The 18,283-nt window shown below is 35.8% G+C and overlaps 4 protein-coding genes across 5 annotated transcripts; 3 read left to right on the forward strand and 1 right to left on the reverse strand.

The window, feature by feature from the left end:
• Window positions 1-75: 75 nt before the first annotated feature.
• Window positions 76-2,720, forward strand: LOC129566497 (zinc finger protein ZFP2-like). Its single transcript, XM_055442515.1, has 4 exons — window positions 76-384; window positions 556-1,652; window positions 1,760-1,917; window positions 2,046-2,720. Exons 1-4 carry the CDS (start codon window positions 256-258, stop codon window positions 2,468-2,470), a joined length of 1,809 nt encoding a protein of 602 aa, XP_055298490.1. The 5' UTR covers window positions 76-255; the 3' UTR covers window positions 2,471-2,720.
• On the reverse strand, window positions 2,703-9,160 carry LOC129566494 (vesicle-fusing ATPase 1-like). Of its 2 annotated transcripts, none has more exons than XR_008687734.1 (10): window positions 8,538-9,160; window positions 8,238-8,320; window positions 7,761-7,849; window positions 7,453-7,677; window positions 7,027-7,314; window positions 5,755-6,755; window positions 5,338-5,680; window positions 5,115-5,273; window positions 4,221-4,680; window positions 2,703-4,153 (listed from the first exon to the last, which is right to left on the reverse strand). XR_008687734.1 is itself a non-coding variant. In XM_055442506.1 (10 exons), the coding sequence occupies exons 3-10, from the start codon at window positions 8,244-8,246 to the stop codon at window positions 4,557-4,559; spliced, it is 2,238 nt and encodes a 745-aa protein (XP_055298481.1). In that variant the 5' UTR covers window positions 8,247-8,320; window positions 8,538-8,873; window positions 8,981-9,003; the 3' UTR covers window positions 2,703-4,556. The 2 variants fall into 2 exon arrangements, 1 of the variants encoding a protein (XP_055298481.1); XM_055442506.1 differs by having other exon boundaries at window positions 2,703-4,680; window positions 8,538-8,873; window positions 8,981-9,003.
• Window positions 9,161-9,482: 322 nt separating this feature from the next.
• Window positions 9,483-14,742, forward strand: LOC129566503 (cystathionine gamma-lyase-like). The gene is made up of 4 exons (XM_055442523.1): window positions 9,483-9,626; window positions 11,397-11,684; window positions 11,766-12,361; window positions 14,180-14,742. Exons 1-4 carry the CDS (start codon window positions 9,483-9,485, stop codon window positions 14,325-14,327), a joined length of 1,176 nt encoding a protein of 391 aa, XP_055298498.1. The 3' UTR covers window positions 14,328-14,742.
• Window positions 14,743-15,661: 919 nt separating this feature from the next.
• Window positions 15,662-17,893, forward strand: LOC129565656 (cystathionine gamma-lyase-like). The gene is made up of 3 exons (XM_055440764.1): window positions 15,662-15,838; window positions 15,915-16,319; window positions 17,789-17,893. Exons 1-3 carry the CDS (start codon window positions 15,662-15,664, stop codon window positions 17,891-17,893), a joined length of 687 nt encoding a protein of 228 aa, XP_055296739.1.
• Window positions 17,894-18,283: the final 390 nt, after the last annotated feature.

The raw sequence follows: 18,283 nt of genomic DNA on the forward strand, positions 1-18,283 counted from the left end.
GTTTAACTAGCTCAAGTGAATCCAAATAGAATGAAATGAATCGAAATAAACAACATTGAGTACGTGTGTCAAAACAGAGTGAGAGTGAGAGACGACTGTTGCTCTCGCATCGAGCAACACCGTACACACGTTTGACGTTTCACTGGCGATGTGACAGAATAATATCAACAGATTGTTGTTCCAAACCAACCGACATGAATCACTGCGACTTGGTCGCACAGACAAAATATAAACAAAATCATAAGATTCGTCGCGATGGACACAGCAAATTCATCGAAAATTTGCCGAATTTGCTGTAATCAACGACTAGACGATCTTGTGTATCTGCTTAATGCGGACAACAAAACGATTGTTAAGAAATTACGAGCATGTGCCGATATAACCGTAAGTAATCGAAGGCGCCTTTGATATGATTTCCAATTATTGTTTTGATTTGAGGTTGATAGCCATTTTGGAGTATTCAAAATTCTAACAAGTTCTGCCAACACATTCATTTAGTTTGTATCAATCCAATCCAATCCATTCTATTCTCAACCTCTATCTCTCCCATTGCAGATCGAACACGATGACCTGTTACCCAAATACATTTGCAAGAAATGCGTGCAAAAACTCGATTGTGCGTACAATTTCAAAATCCAGTGCGAATACATGGATCAAAAATTACGAGAAACCATTGCAAGTATGTTGCAAAAACAGATCAACCTACCATTGAGCTGTCAAACTGAAGCGTTACCCAGCTATGAAGGAAGTGATGAAGACAGTAGCTACGCATATGATTTAGAGCAAAACATCATGGACGATGTCATTGAAGAAGAGTGTATCGAAGAGGAGCAATCGATGGAAGACATAGCATACTATGAGCACGGCGCTGAAACGGATCAAGTTCAAGATGCTGCCCAGTTACAAGTGCAACCCAGTTTCCAATTTGATGCGCTAAAGAATGATATGGATTCGAATGTGATGGAAATCAGTCAGAAAATTGCCGAACTCGAAAAATTCGACAGTCTCGGCTCGTTGCCCAGTGCCAAGGATCCGGTGGAAGATTGCGTTGATCAGGAAATGTTTAGCGTAAAATCAGAAAATGAATCATCGCCGAAAGCTAAACAACCATTTAAATGTGAAACTTGCGAAGCAACATTTTCCATCCATTCCGAATACAATAAGCACACAAAAACGCACGGCAAAAATCGATTCCAGTGTTTGGTTTGCAATAAATGGTTCGCTAAGCGATATCTACTGAATGCACATCAGAAAACACACACCGGCGCCAAGAATTACGAATGCTTACAGTGTCAAAAGCGATACACAAGCCAAAGCAACTTGGATCGACACATTCGCGTTTTTCATCATCAAGAACGACTATACAAATGCAGCACGTGTCTTAAGACATTCTCACAATTGTCGATACTGAAATTACATCAGTCCGTTCACATGGCCGAACGTAAATTCTCCTGTGATATTTGCGACAATAAATTCAAAACCGAAGTCCATCTGAAGTTGCACAAAAAACGACACATGCCAACCGATTATCGACGGCCACGACGCAAGTACACACCACCCAAAAAGATATACAAACCAACACCGAAATTGTGCGTGTGCAATGAATGCGGCAAACGATTCACGAGCCTAGCGCTGCTTCGGAGTCATATGCAGTAAGATTGTTTTTATTTTCCAATTTATTTTTTCAATTTTTTTTCCATTGAATTTTTTTTTCATCAGTAATTTTTATTTACCAAATTCGTATATTTTTTATTTCCAGGAGTCATTCGTTGGAGAAAAAATACGAGTGTACCTACTGCAAAAAACGATTCTCATTCCAACAAACACTACGAAACCATGTTTTTCTGCACACTGGCGAGAAGCGCTTCAAATGTGATATTTGTCACATTTCATTTCGGCAAATTGGTCATCTTCAAGGTTTGCATACAAATGTTTTCATTTTTTCATTCATCAACACTTTCAATTTATGTAAAAAAAAGAGAAACAGTTCTCATGAATTTTTTTTCCATCAATTTCTTGGAAATTTCCAATTTAATTCCGTGCAGGTCACAAGTTGATTCATTCTGGTCAGAAACCACATACATGTTCGGTTTGCAATAAGGCCTTTGCACTTCGTGGCAATTTAACTGTGCACATGCGAACACATGCCGGTGCAACTCCATATCAATGTATCATATGCCCGAAGAAGTTCAGCGACAGCAATGGATTGAGACGACATCACATGGTGCATCAGCGAAAGAACGAAACGACCGCAGCAATTGAACAGATTCTCATGGCACCAACCATCGAAGCTGCACAAACTGAACCAACGACGATCATGCAGCAGTCAGTCTTCGAAAATGCCATCATGCAACAGCCGATCTTTGCTAGTGCATCGGACTTCAATGTGGTCAACCCAGAAATAATACAGTTTATCACATCGCCCGATATTGCTGGCGATAACTCACAAATTATCTTCAAGACTCAGTAGACTAAGTCGTCATCTTTTTTGTACCAATTTTTACATGTCATACAAAATATTTTTACATGTATGCATGAATACAAAGCGATATTTTGATATACTGTTTTCTATTGAATTAAAAAAATATATTTTGGTTAAACTTATTTCACATGAATAGTGATTGAATGAACACAAAAAAAAACAAAAAAATTGTACAACTGTTAAAATCTCATCTGATGTATATTGGAATAAAAGTCTGATGTTTTTTTTTTAGTTTAAATAATTTTGTTTTTATTTACATGAAAGAATTTGTTTTTCGAAATGTTAACAAATGTTAACAAATGCCATGAAATAAAATTATAACTATAAATGAGGTGCAATCACTACGCGGTCTAAGACCAACTCGTGAAAAAAATCCAAAAAGAGAGAAAAATGTTGTTCACTAGTGTAGGTTGTCATGAGAGGATAGATTAAAGTGTAGCATAGCGTAGCTAGCAGGTGAGATTGAAGGTATACAGAAGCGATTTAGATCTGAAATGAAAATTCTAATTTCGTATAACACACCTAGACGAGCCATTTTCAACTTTTCAACAAGGTTTTAACTCTTTATTTACAATTTGCATTCTTTTTGTTAATCTGGACTGAATGCAAATGAAATTTCAATAAATTTCCTAGCACAATAGTTGTCTGTTTTTCATAAATTCCGCTCGCATATTTTCCAAAATCAGAAAATGAATTCATTTGTTATGATTGTTATTGGAACAGAAAATTAAATCAGTGAACCTTGAAATCAATTTTTTAAAAATCGACTAAGAGAAGAATAAAGCATTCGATCAATATATGACCTTAGCAAGCCATTCATTGATACATCAATTTTCGTTAAAAACATTCAATCGAATGAAACTAAATTTGTTCATCTCTACTCAAATCATTGAACAAAATGCACATAATAGAAAAACTTGTTGACTATATTAGTCATTTTACACAAATAGATAGAATAAATAGAAATTAAACTAAAAAATAGAATGAACGAACAATATTTTTCAAATAAATTGGTTATGTCTTAAGAGTTCCTTTTTCGTTTATTATTCAAATATTAGATTTTTTGTGATCTTTTCCCTCTTCATCTCGATCTTCATCTTAATAACATTAAATAATTGAAATATTTTATTTTTCTCAGTATTTTGTTAATTTTTTTTTCATCTAGTTTTCTTTTAAGATATCTTCATTTGTTACTTTTTTTTATGCATATAATAATTGTATTGCTTTAAGCCATTTTCTTTTTTCTTATATTTGGAACATTTCCAATCTACCAAACTATATTCAAATAAATGGGGAAGAACAAAAGAAGCATTGTTTGTATTATTTTCACATTTTATGTAATCGTAATTGACTTTCGGATTTAAAAAAAAAACGAAATGCAAGGGATGACTAGATGATGTGGAATAAACGAAAAACAAAATTGAACAATCTCGTTGAACGAATCAAATGAAATATAGTTAAACCAATGGTATTTTTTTATCATACAATGCACATTGAAAATACTGCCTTAAAATATACATGTTGTATTGAATTGTTCTATCGACCTTGGGTTAATGTATATATATATTCCTTTGCTAGTTGTTGCCATCGCCGTGCAAATGCTGGGAATGATTCAAAATGAGCTTAATTTTTCATGTCTTCTTCTTCTTCTTCTACGGAATGTATGCCTAACTAAATTTGTAACAAATGTTGGCATGTTGTTTTAAGTACAATTTGTGATCTATGAAAAAAAAATTACCAAATCCCACTTGACACTTGTCTTTTCTTCATCTGCATGGCGGCTTTGCTTCAAAGCATTGATACATTTGTTATAAAGAGTTTTTTTTGTCTATTTGTTTGATAAATATTATAGATTAATGATACTTTAACATTCTCTCACATTCCGGGTGGCTGTTGTTGGTTTGTATGCGGTTTAATATTAGATTTTAAAAATGGATTTGCTGAATGTGAGTTGCATGAATGTTTGACACATTTTTTGTTGTTGTCTGCATGCATAGCAAGCTGTCTAGAACACATCGTTGAAATTAACAACGCGAGCCTGCAACTGCTGATCATGCTGATCACTGTCAGGTATTCAGTTAGGCACCAAACCGCCCTCTTCTTCTAGCTTAGTCAAAAATTTGATGATACGGTACTGCGGCTCTGTTTGTCGCGCCATATCAATCAAATCCAACAATTTCTTGATACCGATGAATACTCTGCGGAAGTGAGGAGAAAAAATTGTATAAGAAGAATTAATATTTATGATTTTGATTCAATTAAAATGAACAAAATATTAAATAAACGAAATTCATAGTCAAAGTAAATATGAGTAGTCATATTTTTGACCTCCGGGCGACGACCATCTACTTATCTACGTCCAAGAAAACGAAATGATTTTTTTTGTTCTCTTGAAAGTAGACCTTATTGCGGTTTTTATCGCTTGATTCACATGTTAATCGCATTGGAATGTCAAAAAATGACGATTCATCACATAAGAACATCAATATTTTACAGTATTTCTTTCCTCTGCAAATCGAAAACACTTCGATTTCGTCTTTTCCAGAGACAAAGTTGTAGTTTTCGTCGTCTAAAGCGAAAAGACAATTGACTACACATATTCTTCCTCGGGGAAGAGATTCGAAATACTTACTTGTAACCATTCATTCGCTTCGCCAACGATGCCAAATCGGATTTATTGAAGAGATCATTTTCCTCGAGTACAGCTAATACATGCTCTGGCTTCGATAAATTTGGAACATGCAAAGTCGATGTGAATGCGGATATCATCTCCATGTCCTCCAACACTTGTCTATGAATAGAAACATGATTAGCATCGAGATCAAGTATAAATATCGAAACAATGAGCAGTTCACCTTCGGCTAGTTGTGCAGAGGATTAATAGTTTACGTCCCTTTGGTGGTTGTTTCTTCAACAGCACAAGCAAGGCTTGCAACGTCAAATTGGAATATCTTGGACCGATGGGACCGTAGTCAAGGAGACGTTCAACATTGTCAACGAGAATACAGCTCAATTGTGAACGATAAGCATCGTCGAAGATCTTACGAATTTGTAGACACTTGGCCGATTCAGTGAATCCAACCATGTCATCAGGAGAGCAGATTTTGATGAATGGAAAGTCTGACAAGAGAGCCAATTTGGCGGCCAACGCCGTTTTGCCACTGTTTGGTGGACCTTCGAGCAGAATTGACACCAAGCCTTAAATGAAAAAAAAAATGAAATTTTATTGAAAATTCAAATGAAGAAGAGAAATTGTTGATTTAGACACCCACCCGACGCTTCTGGAGCACGAGCTTGCTGTGTGTACAACGATCCATCTTCGAGTAAGCCTGACACTGGTGTTCCCCAATTGATAATGCCGCGCGACAAATAAGTTTCCAACGCTTCGGTGGCTGTACCGAATGCTGGTTTTACATCATTTGCCAATGCGTGCATGAAATCGTCATGGTTAACAAGCAATTTGGCAATAGCTTCGGGATCGACTTCAACCTTTGAAGCGGCTTTGATCAGGCGATTCATTGCTGTTGACTGTGCGGCACGCACTAAACCTTCCAATTCAGCACCGCTGAAATTTTTCGTCTTCACTGCCAATTCTTTGAGATTAACATCGGGATTGATTTTCTTGAAGTCTCTCATACGCGCCGTATGAATATTGAGAATTTGCAATCGACCATCTTCATTCGGTAATCCAATTTCCATTTGAACCTCAAGACGACCAGGACGCATCAGAGCATCATCAATCATATCCTTTCTGTTGGTCATACCAATCACAAGAATGTTATTCAACTGATCGACACCGTCGATTTTGGACAGTAACTGATTGACAACGGTATCATGAACACCACTGTTTCCAGCGACCGAACCACGAGCCTTACAGATGGCATCGATTTCATCGAAAATGATAATATGCAATCCACTGTTTGGGCCCAAACGTTTCTCCTCTTCTTCAGCATCGGCAAACAGACGACGAATGTTCGCTTCTGATTCACCGACATACTTGTCGAGAATCTGAGGACCGTTCACAATTTTAGGCTCACGTGCATTCAACATGTTTCCGATTTGACGGGCCATCAAAGTCTTGCCAGTACCTGGGGGACCGAACAACAAGATACCCTTAACGTGCTTGCATCCCAACTGCTCAACCAATTCCGGTGGAAATACTCGAGAAGCAAATGCACGACGGAATATCGCATTGAACTCCTTATCCAAACCACCGATTCCCATTTTGCCAAAATCCCAATCCGGATTGATGATTGACTGACGAACGATTTTTCTATGGTGAATGAGAAATTAGATTCAATTAGTAAGTCCATTTGTTCCAACTATTTCTTGAACATTTAAACAAAAATCCGAATCATTTCATTCAAACATATAATGAATTGAGTACATTGCTGTGATTCACAGCCTGTAAATGACAATGAATTTTTAATCGAATATCGATTTCAATGTCCAACAAAAGTGTGACAACAGTTTTGTCATTGTGAATGGTGGCAACAGAAAATGAATAAATTATTATTCATATTAAAAAATGCACGGCCACTCACCCTTTGGCGTTGCCAGTTAAATTGACGGACGAGCTCTCGGCTTTCTCAAATATTACATTAGCATTGCCCATCAATTTTCCAAAGACCGTTTTCTTCAGTTCCACCTTATCCTTATCTGACATTACGGCGGCTGGATCAACAGCTTCTAACGATTTAACAACTAAGGCAAGAAGTTTCTTATCTTCAAACTGATATGCCAACGGTTGGCCCACCGTCAATGGCATTCCAGCGAATTGCATCATGAAATTCTTCGACATTTTATCCGTGTCATAGGGCTCTTGGGATATGCTGATTTAAAATAGAAAAAAAATGAATATTTTGAATTAAAGAATGAGAATGAGAATGAATAAATAAATAAAAGAGAATAAATCGCTTGAAGAACCTTGATTCGAAAAGCAAAAACGAATGAAAAGTGTGACAACTTACGTTTTCTTAGCCAAGAAATCCACTTCTAATGTGACGGTATCCAAGAATTCTGTTTTGCTTTGCGGATTGAAGCGATGCAGTTTCACGTCGATGTCTTGATTGACCGAAATAGCCGCCCATTTTCTCTGTACCAACGAGAAGCCAACATTGTTTTTCGGGCATTCTGGTGTTCGAATGATTGAAAATACAAAATGTTGACCAGGTCCAGTTGACACACGAATATGTCTTCAAGAGAGAAAAAAACGCCCATTGAAAAACTTTTAATTGAAATTTGTGGGAAAAACACAAAATTTGCAATATTAACATACTCAACGTCATCGGGAAAGTCGGTTGGGTTGACGGCAACCTTGTTCGTCAATGAAATCTCGTCTGAAGGACACTTCGTTGCTTTCATACGCTGCAAAATAATGAAAATCAATACATAAGTTCCGTTTTATTTGCGAAGAAAGAAAAAAAAACAACTAAAATTTCAGTATAATGAGATCATTAACCAAGCGTAATGTGTCATGACCGAAAGGAAAGTGGAAAAAAAAGTTAAATGAAAGTTTATTAACATGACCAATAATATTTCCCAAAGGTGCTCTCATTTGGATGAGTGTAATCGAGAGCATGATGGCATATACAATGTATACAATAATTGCTTCTATCACAAAAACATGATTTTTCCATCATCCAATTCATGCTCTCAAGAGCGAGGTGAGAACAAAAAAAATAATCATTGTTCGTGTTTTGTTTGATATATTCTGAATTGGTCGCGAAATAGCATATTAGGCACGAATTCTTACCACACTCATTGTTCAGTTTCGAGAACTTCCCCTTTCTACACAACACAATCTATGCTATAGATAAAATACCGTTCGCCCTTGTCCTATGCGGGAGCAAGAAAAATCAATAAAACTTTGGAAATGGTGTAATAAACACAAATGTGTGGCGCAATAGAAATTCCACAAAATTCACTAAACGAATTGTATGCTAAACACTTGTTTTAACTAATGTTTTCCAACAATTTTATTGTTTCACTGAAAATTTTGTAAGCTATTTTAATGCATCAACTACGAATGTTTCACACAATAATACACACTAACGAATGTGGAAAAAGTGAATTTTTTTTTCTATTCTTCAGCCACTGCAAAGGATGGACGATGATTCTCTATCCCTGTGAATAGCTCGACTGTCTTGTGGTTGCGCTGTTGGAATGGATTTCACTGTGTGACATCAGATAATCGTGTATTTGTTGCGCACGTAATATGTGTTGACTGAGCAAACTGTCAAACACTGAAAATTGTGTACAACAATACAGCGCGTTCGTGGTGCTGTCAGTTAGTTTTCGCAAGTGTCATGCGTTATTTTGCATGCGACTAAATAACGCAATGGAAATGGGATTTTGTGGAAATGATGGGATATATTTTTCGTGTGATTCACTGCGAACATCATTGAATAATTTCCGAATGAATGAAAAAAGAGGAAATAATGAATTGTCGATTTAATTTCATTCGATTTTAATACAACAATTTCCATTTAAACTCACATTTGCCTTCCAAAAACAAAATTAACTCAAACAAAATCACTCAATTTCCAAAAGTCACTCACTCAATCAAGCAAAAGTGTAAACAATGTGGTGCTGTGGAAGTATTCACGCACACATGCATGATCTTATCAGAATTGTGCTCAGTTCCACATTCGGGATTTGGGTGTTAAAAACAGCTGTGCACAATCGGTTTTGTGTTATTCGCGAAAGAGTGTTGGCTCGTTGTGAATTGGTCTTGCGCACATCATTGTTCACTTAAATTAGTTTTCCATTTCCAATTTACTACCGATTGAGAGGAAGATAGTCAAAAGCCGAACGCGAGCCAATTTTTCATTTGTCAAATTCCATTGGAAAACACGTGTCGAGCATTCGCCTGTTGTTTGAACAGTCGAAAGTAATTAACTAAGCAAGCCACATATACAGCTGCTCTTTATTTCGCGGAGAAAGTCTTTAGTGCATTATTTTTGTCGTAATTTTCGATTCATTTTTTTCACATTATAAAATGACATTCAGAGAGCAACCAAAAGGATTTGCAACCAAAGCAATTCATGTGGGTCAAGAACCAGAACAATGGTCACATCATTCCGTCATTCCACCTTTGGTGACGAGCACCACCTTCAAGCAACCGGCTCCAGCCGAACCAATTGTAAGTACCCGAAAAAAAAATCACTCAATTCGATGGAAGTGTGAATAAACGAAGAAAGCGCCGAATTAGAACGTTTAGAATGAATTGGCAGTAGAATTGTTGATTTACTGAATGCGCAATTTCGAAATTGTGAAATCACACGATAAATATAAAGTCATGCACAAACCATGATATTCGGTTTGAGTAAAGAAAAAAAACGCGACGTATAGAATTCACAGTCGCGCCACAAATTTTCGAAAAAAAGACGATGAAAAAATCGTCAAAAAATGGAATATAACGACAAGTTGTACGGATTTAGTGTGTTAGCAGATCTATCACACGTGCCCACACAAATCAATACGAACAATCCGAACTCGAAATTTCGAAATTTTTCCGTCCCGTCACATGTTGACGAACGAGGGGTTTTTGAAAAAAAAAATGATAATAAACGCGATAACTGGTTCTTTGTGCGCAGCAAAAAATAGACGATGGAAAAAAATACGAATTTTGAGAAATAAGCGTGAGTCGACGATTTACAATCCAATGACTTAAAAATATGATACAGTTGTTTCTGTATCAGTCGTCGACATTCACACACCGGCCGGTGTACGAAATGCCAGCTGTGTGTTTTTTCCGATTGTGCAGTTTGAGAGTTTTTCATTAAATTACACTCCGACCGTACGAATCGTATAGCAATCACATGCGTCAATGAACTGATTCCATTGAAAATCGGATTGTCTTTTTTTCTTGATTTTGGCATGCGTTGGAATTTTTTTCGTTTCTGATGAAATAATTTTGAATAGAAAAAAGAAGAAAAATACCATTTTGCAAGTCATATTTGAATAAAAAAAATGGAGTCATTTGTTATTAAATCGCTTGAAATGTATGTTTTCAGTTAATGAGATAAACATACACTGATAACGGTCGCTTGCCAATTGCTTTTTCTAATTCCGTTTTACTGCTAATTCGGTTTGCGTTCACGCTGCGGTGGATTTCTTGTAGTATAAAAGAGATAGAACATGTCATCAAATCCGAAGCGTCGTTTATAATTTCTTTTGTGAAATGGCATCGTTTATAGTTCATTTCGCATGTCAATTGTAAAACAGATATCAAATAATTGATAATTGAACACAATCAACGAATTACAACACACACACAATTAATCACAATGTTGATGAGAATTTGCATTTTCAAATTCCCCAGTGACAAATAGTTTATAGTCTAATTCTGATATACCAAATATGTAAAGTGAGTAATACTAAGATATTTTCGTTAAGGCTAATGACTGGACATTTGAATCGAATAACTTTCAATTAACACGTTAAGAATCAATTTCGAAAAAAAAACGTATCGATTTTGCAAAATTTTCGGTAACCTTTCGGGTCGCTTTAGTATCGATATGTACTTCAAACATGTAAAAATAACAAATTCTATCGATTGGAATTTGCATTCTTTTTTGACTTGGCAATTTGCATCTAATTGAATTTTGACCTGACTTGACTTTTAACACGCACTTCCTACGTCCACTGTCACCATTCAATTAGGACATGAGATTTTTTTCGGAATTGAGTTTGTGCCCGAAAAAATTCCAGAACAGAGTAAATGAATTTGAATTTGAATTTGAAAAAACAAAATGAAAGAGAGAATGAGAGAGAGAGAGAGAAAGAAAAGTCAAGTACCAGTTTGCTTTCTTATTTATTCTTCTTCAAAGCAAGAATAGACAAATGAAAAAAGTGAAAGAAATGGGAATAAATTACGTATTTTCAACAATGCTTTTTGCTTTCATTACAGCTTTATGAGTACAGTCGCAGTGGAAATCCAACTCGTGATGTGCTTGAAAAATGCTTGGCTTCGTTGGACAACGGCAAATATGGTTTGGCATTCTGCAGTGGTCTTGGCACAACAACAATCCTTACACAGCTTTTGAGTGCTGGTGATCACATTATTTCGTGCGATGATGTGTATGGTGGCACAAATCGTCTCTTCTCCAAAGTCACATCGCGCCAAGGTATCGAAATTGATTTCGTTGACGCACTCAATTTGGATAATGTGAAGAAGGCAATCAAGAAGAACACACGAGTAAGTGATATTTTGCGATTTTTTTTTCTTCGCTGTTTTTTTTAATTTGCTAATCAAATGGTGATCTTACATTCTTCGCAGATGATCTGGATTGAAACTCCAACCAATCCATGCATGAAAGTCTTGGACATCGAAGCCATTTCGAAAGTGGCTCATTCTCATGAAAATATTATTGTTGTTGTTGACAACACATTCATCACATCGTACTTTCAACGTCCGTTGGAATTGGGAGCAGACATTGTGGCTTATTCGATTAGTAAATACATGAACGGGCATTCGGATGTAATCATGGGTGCTGCCGTTCTTAACGATGAGAAATTGTACGAGCGCATCAAATTCTTGCAAAATGCTTCCGGAATTATTCCGGCTCCATTCGATTGCTATCAAGTGAATCGCAGTTTGAAAACATTGTCGCTGAGAATGGAACAACACTGGAAATCATCGGTGATTGTCGCCAAATTCTTGGAATCACACGATGGCGTTGAACGTGTTCTGCATCCAGGTCTTCCATCGCATCCACAATACGAATTGGTGTTGAAACAAACTTATGGCCACAGCGGTATCATGTCATTCTACATCAAGGGTGGTTTGAAGGAGTCAAAGAAATTCTTAACATCGCTTAAAGTATTCACATTGGCTGAAAGTTTGGGAGGTTACGAGAGCCTTGCTGAGCTACCGTAAGTTTTAGACTAGTGTGTTGATCTATACTTTGGCATTTTCGGTATCTTATTAGTGGTCTTATTACTTATTATTCTAATAAGATGAACCTATATTATTACTCATTACTTTTTTGCACTAGTAATATATCTAGTGAGTATAGTTATTAGAATGTTATTGGTCGAACGAGTAATAAGATGCATGGTATCTTATTAGTATAGTTATTAGATGAAATATATTTGAGTAATGAGATGGTGATGTTATTAGTCTGGAACCAAATTTTTCCCATTGATAACAAACTGATAAGGAGTGCGAAATTCGATGTGGCGGTAATATCAATGGATTGAGCACACAAAATACTGCATGAGAATCGAAAAAAAATTTAAACTTTTTTTTTCGATTTTCGGCTGTATTGCGACCGTCTACATGGGAAGTTTGTATGAAATTCTCGGAGCGCCGCTGCTTTTGCATTGGCTTCAATGGCTAAATGTACACTTTGAAATATCTCGAAAACGGCTGGGTAAATCGGCAAAATGGACCGTGATGTCACTCCCGAAGGGAGTGTAAACACCCAGGTGGTTTGATGGCCTAGAATACAAATCCGGTGGAATTTCAGCTGATCCATGGATTCTCAGAATTTGACCTGATTCCAGAAGTCATTTTACCTATGTTACGACAACGCAAAGAAACTGAAGTGCTGGAATTAGGTCAAATCCTGAGAATCCATGGTGCCAATCCAAATTTTGTGTGCTCAATCCATTGATATTATCGCCACATCGAAATTCGCACTCCTTATCAGTTTGTTATCAATGGGAAAAATTTGGTTCCAGACTAATAACGTCACCATCTCATTACTCAAATATATTTCATCTAATAACTATACTAATAAGATACCATGCATCTTAGTACTCGTTCGACCAATAACATTCTAATAACTATACTCACTAGTTATATTACTAGAGTAATAAGATTGCATCTTATTACTACTTATTAGAAGTTACTAGTAATAAGTAGTAAGTATCTTATTAGTCACTATTCCAAACTATATGTTGATCAATGTTCAATGGACATTAACACTCATGTTGAGTGTTAACTCAACAAAAAACATAAACAGTTTCGTTGCTTTTGTTCATTTTTAACAAAAATTATTTGAATCAAGGGCAATTTAAAGAACTTGTTTCATTTTCATCGTCGCTGTTTGACTGTCACTAGAACGTCGTGAACAACACACATGACAGCCATCTGTCAAAGTCATTTCGTCATGCGTCGATGAAACTTCCACCACTTCTCTGTGTGGTGGAGTGTGCAGACGGCAAACATGTTTTCTTATTACGTATATTTGAATTTTTTTCACATATGATCACATATGGAAACATATGTGTTGGATAACGTTATATTCTCTATTTGCACAATTTTTAAAATCGGAAGAAGAATTCATCACAGTTTTTTTTTCCTTGAAATTAATTTGAATTATATGGCACAAATATGAAATGCAAAAAGTAAATATACTCTACTTTTCACCACACACAAGGATGAGGTAATATTGTAAATGACGCATGACGAAATGACTTCTACAATTAAGTCAAAGTGTTGGTGTGTCGGTGTGTTGTGACATATAACGAATAGTGTCAAATCACAACAACATTGAAATAAAAACCGACAGTCTAATCCTGAAACCCGCTCTTTGAAAATTTTCAACTTTTTTTCAATTCGTCACATGTGCTTGGATTTCCAAATTTGACTTTTTCATAAAAAATTTCAATTTTCGACTTTTTTAAAAATTGTTCAATTGAAGAGTTGCATTTATTCATTAAATTTTCTCTTTTATCCAACCACAGATCGTTGATGACTCACGCTTCAGTGCCAGCAGAGCAACGCAACGCCTTGGGAATCAATGATTCATTGATTCGTCTATCGGTTGGGTTGGAAGATGCAGAAGACCTCGTCAAAGACTTGAAACAAGCATTAAAAGCCGCCTTTGAATAAATCTTTATCATTCTAAGAATTGGCCCCAGTAAGGCTAGCTTTAAGCTTAATGAAGCTATAGTTATTCTACTTTTTTTCATTTTCCCCGAATTCCAAAAATTAATACATTTAATGTTTGAAACGTTTTTTTATATACAAGTATTGTTGTATTTCGTACAGATTTTTTTTATAACAATTTTTAATCAATTTTAAGGAACAAATACTTTTTCTACTAACTTAAATAACATAGTTTGTGTAAGCGCAATATAAACCGAAACGAAACAAAAAACAGAGGAAAAACGCTCAAAAATAAATTTGATCCCTTTTAGTATATGATGAGATGGAAATTTCCGTTTTATTAACATTGTTACAAACGTATTGTGTCATTGTTCACATCCGATATAATGTATTTTGATTAAAATCTCATTCAATCCTATTATATTGTTGTCCACGTTTTGTTCTCCAATACGTTCAAGTGTTGATGGCTGTGATTTCATTGGGTTGTTGAGTGCAAAATACGTATTGCCGATGTTTGGTGTATACAATCAGTAGACTGAAACAAAGGCTGTGTATAATCAATGTTCTGTTCTTCCAAGAAATTCTATTTTTACAAGAACATGTTCGCTATTTGACTTTTTTCACGTAGTTCGCTGTCCAAAATTGCTATGCTACAGATTCAATATGCGCGATATTATTGACCAATTGCAATATATTGTCGAATTTCAGACGGTCTTTATCTTATAGACATGAACATGATGAAAGACTTAGCCAAAGTTATCGTATAAAAATCTTTATTTCCATACTGAACAAATTTTAATGGAATCGGAGCAAATAAAAGCATACAAATTGCGTGGAAACATTCAGTCAGGTGAGTGCATAGAAAGCAGCTTACGCCGAACATAGAAAAATTGATTGGAAAAACGGTTAAAAGTTTTTTTAAAGCGATAATAAAGGTACAGTTGAAAAATAAACTGAAATAAAAGTTGAAACTCGAACGAATTTAGTTGAAGCGAAGAAAAAGTCGGTGGAAAATAAAATAAACATCTTCGGAAAAGTAAAAAGTATTTTGGAAACATATAAAAATGTCTAATTGCAACGGAAACTCGAACCAAACTATTGACAGAGGTTGTTTTAACACACGACACGAAGGCAATACACGCCGGGCAAGAGTTCGATCAATGGGGCCATGGTGAAATAGTACCACCAATTGTGACATCGGTGAATTAATATCAAGATGAGCCAACAAACAGAGAAGTAATCCCTGAACTAGCTCAAGTGAGGTCACAGTTTTATTTCAATGTTTGTTTTTTATTAATTCTAAACGTGCTTTGGTATGGTCATCCGGTTGCGGTGCAATGACTGCTGTTTTGCATCTCCTGAATACCGGTGATCATATGATATCGGCTTGTGAAACGTACGGCGGAACACGAACACTCTTCATGCACTATACCAAATCGCTGGGAATCGAAATTGATTTTGTTGACTCAACCGACACAAATTCGGTTAAATTGGCCATCAAATCGAACACACGAGTGAATTTTTTTTAGAATATTCTCTTTCCTCCGGTGGAAACTTTTTCGAGTAATAAAACTGAATCTCTTTTGTTAGTTAATTTGGATCGAAACACCGATGAACCCTTGTTTGAAAGTCTCCGATATTGCGGCCATAGCGGAAGTGGCCCATTCGCACAAGGAAAATGAGATAATTTTTGCCGTTGACAACACATTTTTGACCTCATACTTCCAGCGTCCATTGGAATTGGGTGCGGATATTGTCGCTTATTCGCTGACAAAATACATGAACGGTCATAACGATGTGATGGCTGGTGCTCTCGTTGTTAATAACACGAAAATTTATAATGATTTGAAATTCATTCAAAGCAAATATGGGTTGATAGTCTCACCTTTTGATTGTTATCTAGTAAATCGTGGTCTCAAGACATTGCCGTTGCGCATGCAGAAACATTGCGAAAATGGTATAACCGTAGCCAGATATTTGACGATGCATCCGAAGGTATTGAAAGTTGTTCATACGGCTTTGCCTCACATCCCCAGAGCGAATTGATTAGAAAACAGAGCTCCGGTCACTGTGGCATGCTCATAATCCAATTGAATGGCACGATAGTTGAAGCGAAGAAATTTATTCTAAATCTTCGTCTCTTCCTGTCTTCGGACTCTCTTGGATCAATGACCAGCTTTGCTGTGCTGCCGTAAGCTAATTAATTTCCTTTTTTGTTTATTTCTGTACACAAAAGAGTACAAGTTTACGTTTGATTTGAGTGCAGGGCATTTCAGAGTCATGTATTCGTGCCGAAGTATTTGCGAGAACAGCTCGGAATTTTCGATTCAACTGTACGGCTCTCAGTTGAGCTGGAAAATATTGATGACCTCGTGAACGATTTGGAACAAGCTCTGCAAAAGGCGTTCGAATGAAAACACCAATGAAACTCCATTTACTGCAGTATATTGACCATTTTGTATGCATCGTTTCAATCGTAAACACTACAATTTCCAAAGCAAAATCGAAGCACTCAATTAACTTGAATCTAAGTTGGGCGATTGATTGAAAATGGGATTTTATCAAGAAATATTTGAAATTTTAATCAACAACGTTTAATATTCTCTAAGATTTTCCAAAAGCTCCGATAACTTCAATCAAAGTCAATGAAATCCAAAGTTTTCTCAACATTAACTTTGAATCAGCAAAGAGATTGTAAACTTTTAATAGTTTATAGCCATAGTTTTATCCGGATGTTTGATTTCACCATAACTATGCAGTGAAATATTCTGCGCAACAAAAAGGAAAATAGTCTTTTCCAGAACATGATTCCTCCGATTTGTTTCTTTTCCTCACTTTTTGCTTTTTTCCAACCAACATTACTTTCGTTGTTCTTTAATATTTTGCTGCTGAAAGTATATCGTAGAAGATGATGACATACAAGACATCCAAAGCCCCTTCTTTAGTATATTTACTCTAGAATTCTTCATAATCTTTGTATGGAGTTTATTCAATTTGTTTACAATAGTATTCGGTTGCCTCGCTACTCAAACGACCGACCAAGCTTTGCGATAGGTAATCTCTCATTCGTATATATGAGACAAAAATCACATGGAGAGCAAACAATGATTGACGCAATAGTTGAACGACAATCGTTTAATTGAATCTAATAAATGCTACTTTGTCGAAACATGTGACGTCAAGAAACCAAATATGGTCAAGAATTTATAAATTGGGAATTGGATAAAAATTCAAAGTGCCAAAAATATATATCAAAATGGTCGAATCAAGATGCAATTTTGTGTAGCTTATTTATTTCCTAAGGTAATGATTTCTTGAGAATTTTCATCGAATTCGAATAACCTTTTTGGTGTCAAAACAGGCAAATTTTCGAATTGTCTATGTTTTTTCTGCTTATTTTCCATTTTCACTTTATTTTTAAGAGCTCGAATCTCTATGAAATTCTTTTTTAAACAAATCAACAGAAATGTATTGTGGAAGTAAGAAGTGCGTGCCTTCATGAACAATTGAAGAAAAAAGTGAATTTTTTGAAACAGCCGCGATTCATGGGAATCAAAAAGACAAATTAAAACACTCCAGTCCAACAAACAAACGAGTATATCTAACAAGGTATAAAAGATAGAGATATAGTTCATTGATATAAAATGGTTTTTTGTGGCTGAGACTTGTGTCTAGTGGTATTTAGACTTATGTAAAAGATATGAGCAAAAATATTTCGAAACATCTTACGATTGTAACGCTCCAGTCCAAATTTTCGACCATATGTAGGTTAGCCTTTGGCATATTTATATACATATATATTTGACAATTCATCACTTGTTCGTATTGAAGTGTATAAAAATAACTACAACTTCATTTAAACCATTAGTTTTGCGGATGAGTTTGTGTGAAACAAGTGATTATATGCAAAGTAGATCTACTTTAGATTTGAATTAGTAACAACAGCTGCATACATTGCC

The sequence above is a fragment of the Sitodiplosis mosellana genome, unplaced genomic scaffold (assembly GCF_009176505.1).
Source record: "Sitodiplosis mosellana isolate CC-2019 unplaced genomic scaffold, AAFC_SMos_1.0 Smas_scaffold_3, whole genome shotgun sequence".
NCBI lineage: Eukaryota > Metazoa > Arthropoda > Insecta > Diptera > Cecidomyiidae > Sitodiplosis > Sitodiplosis mosellana.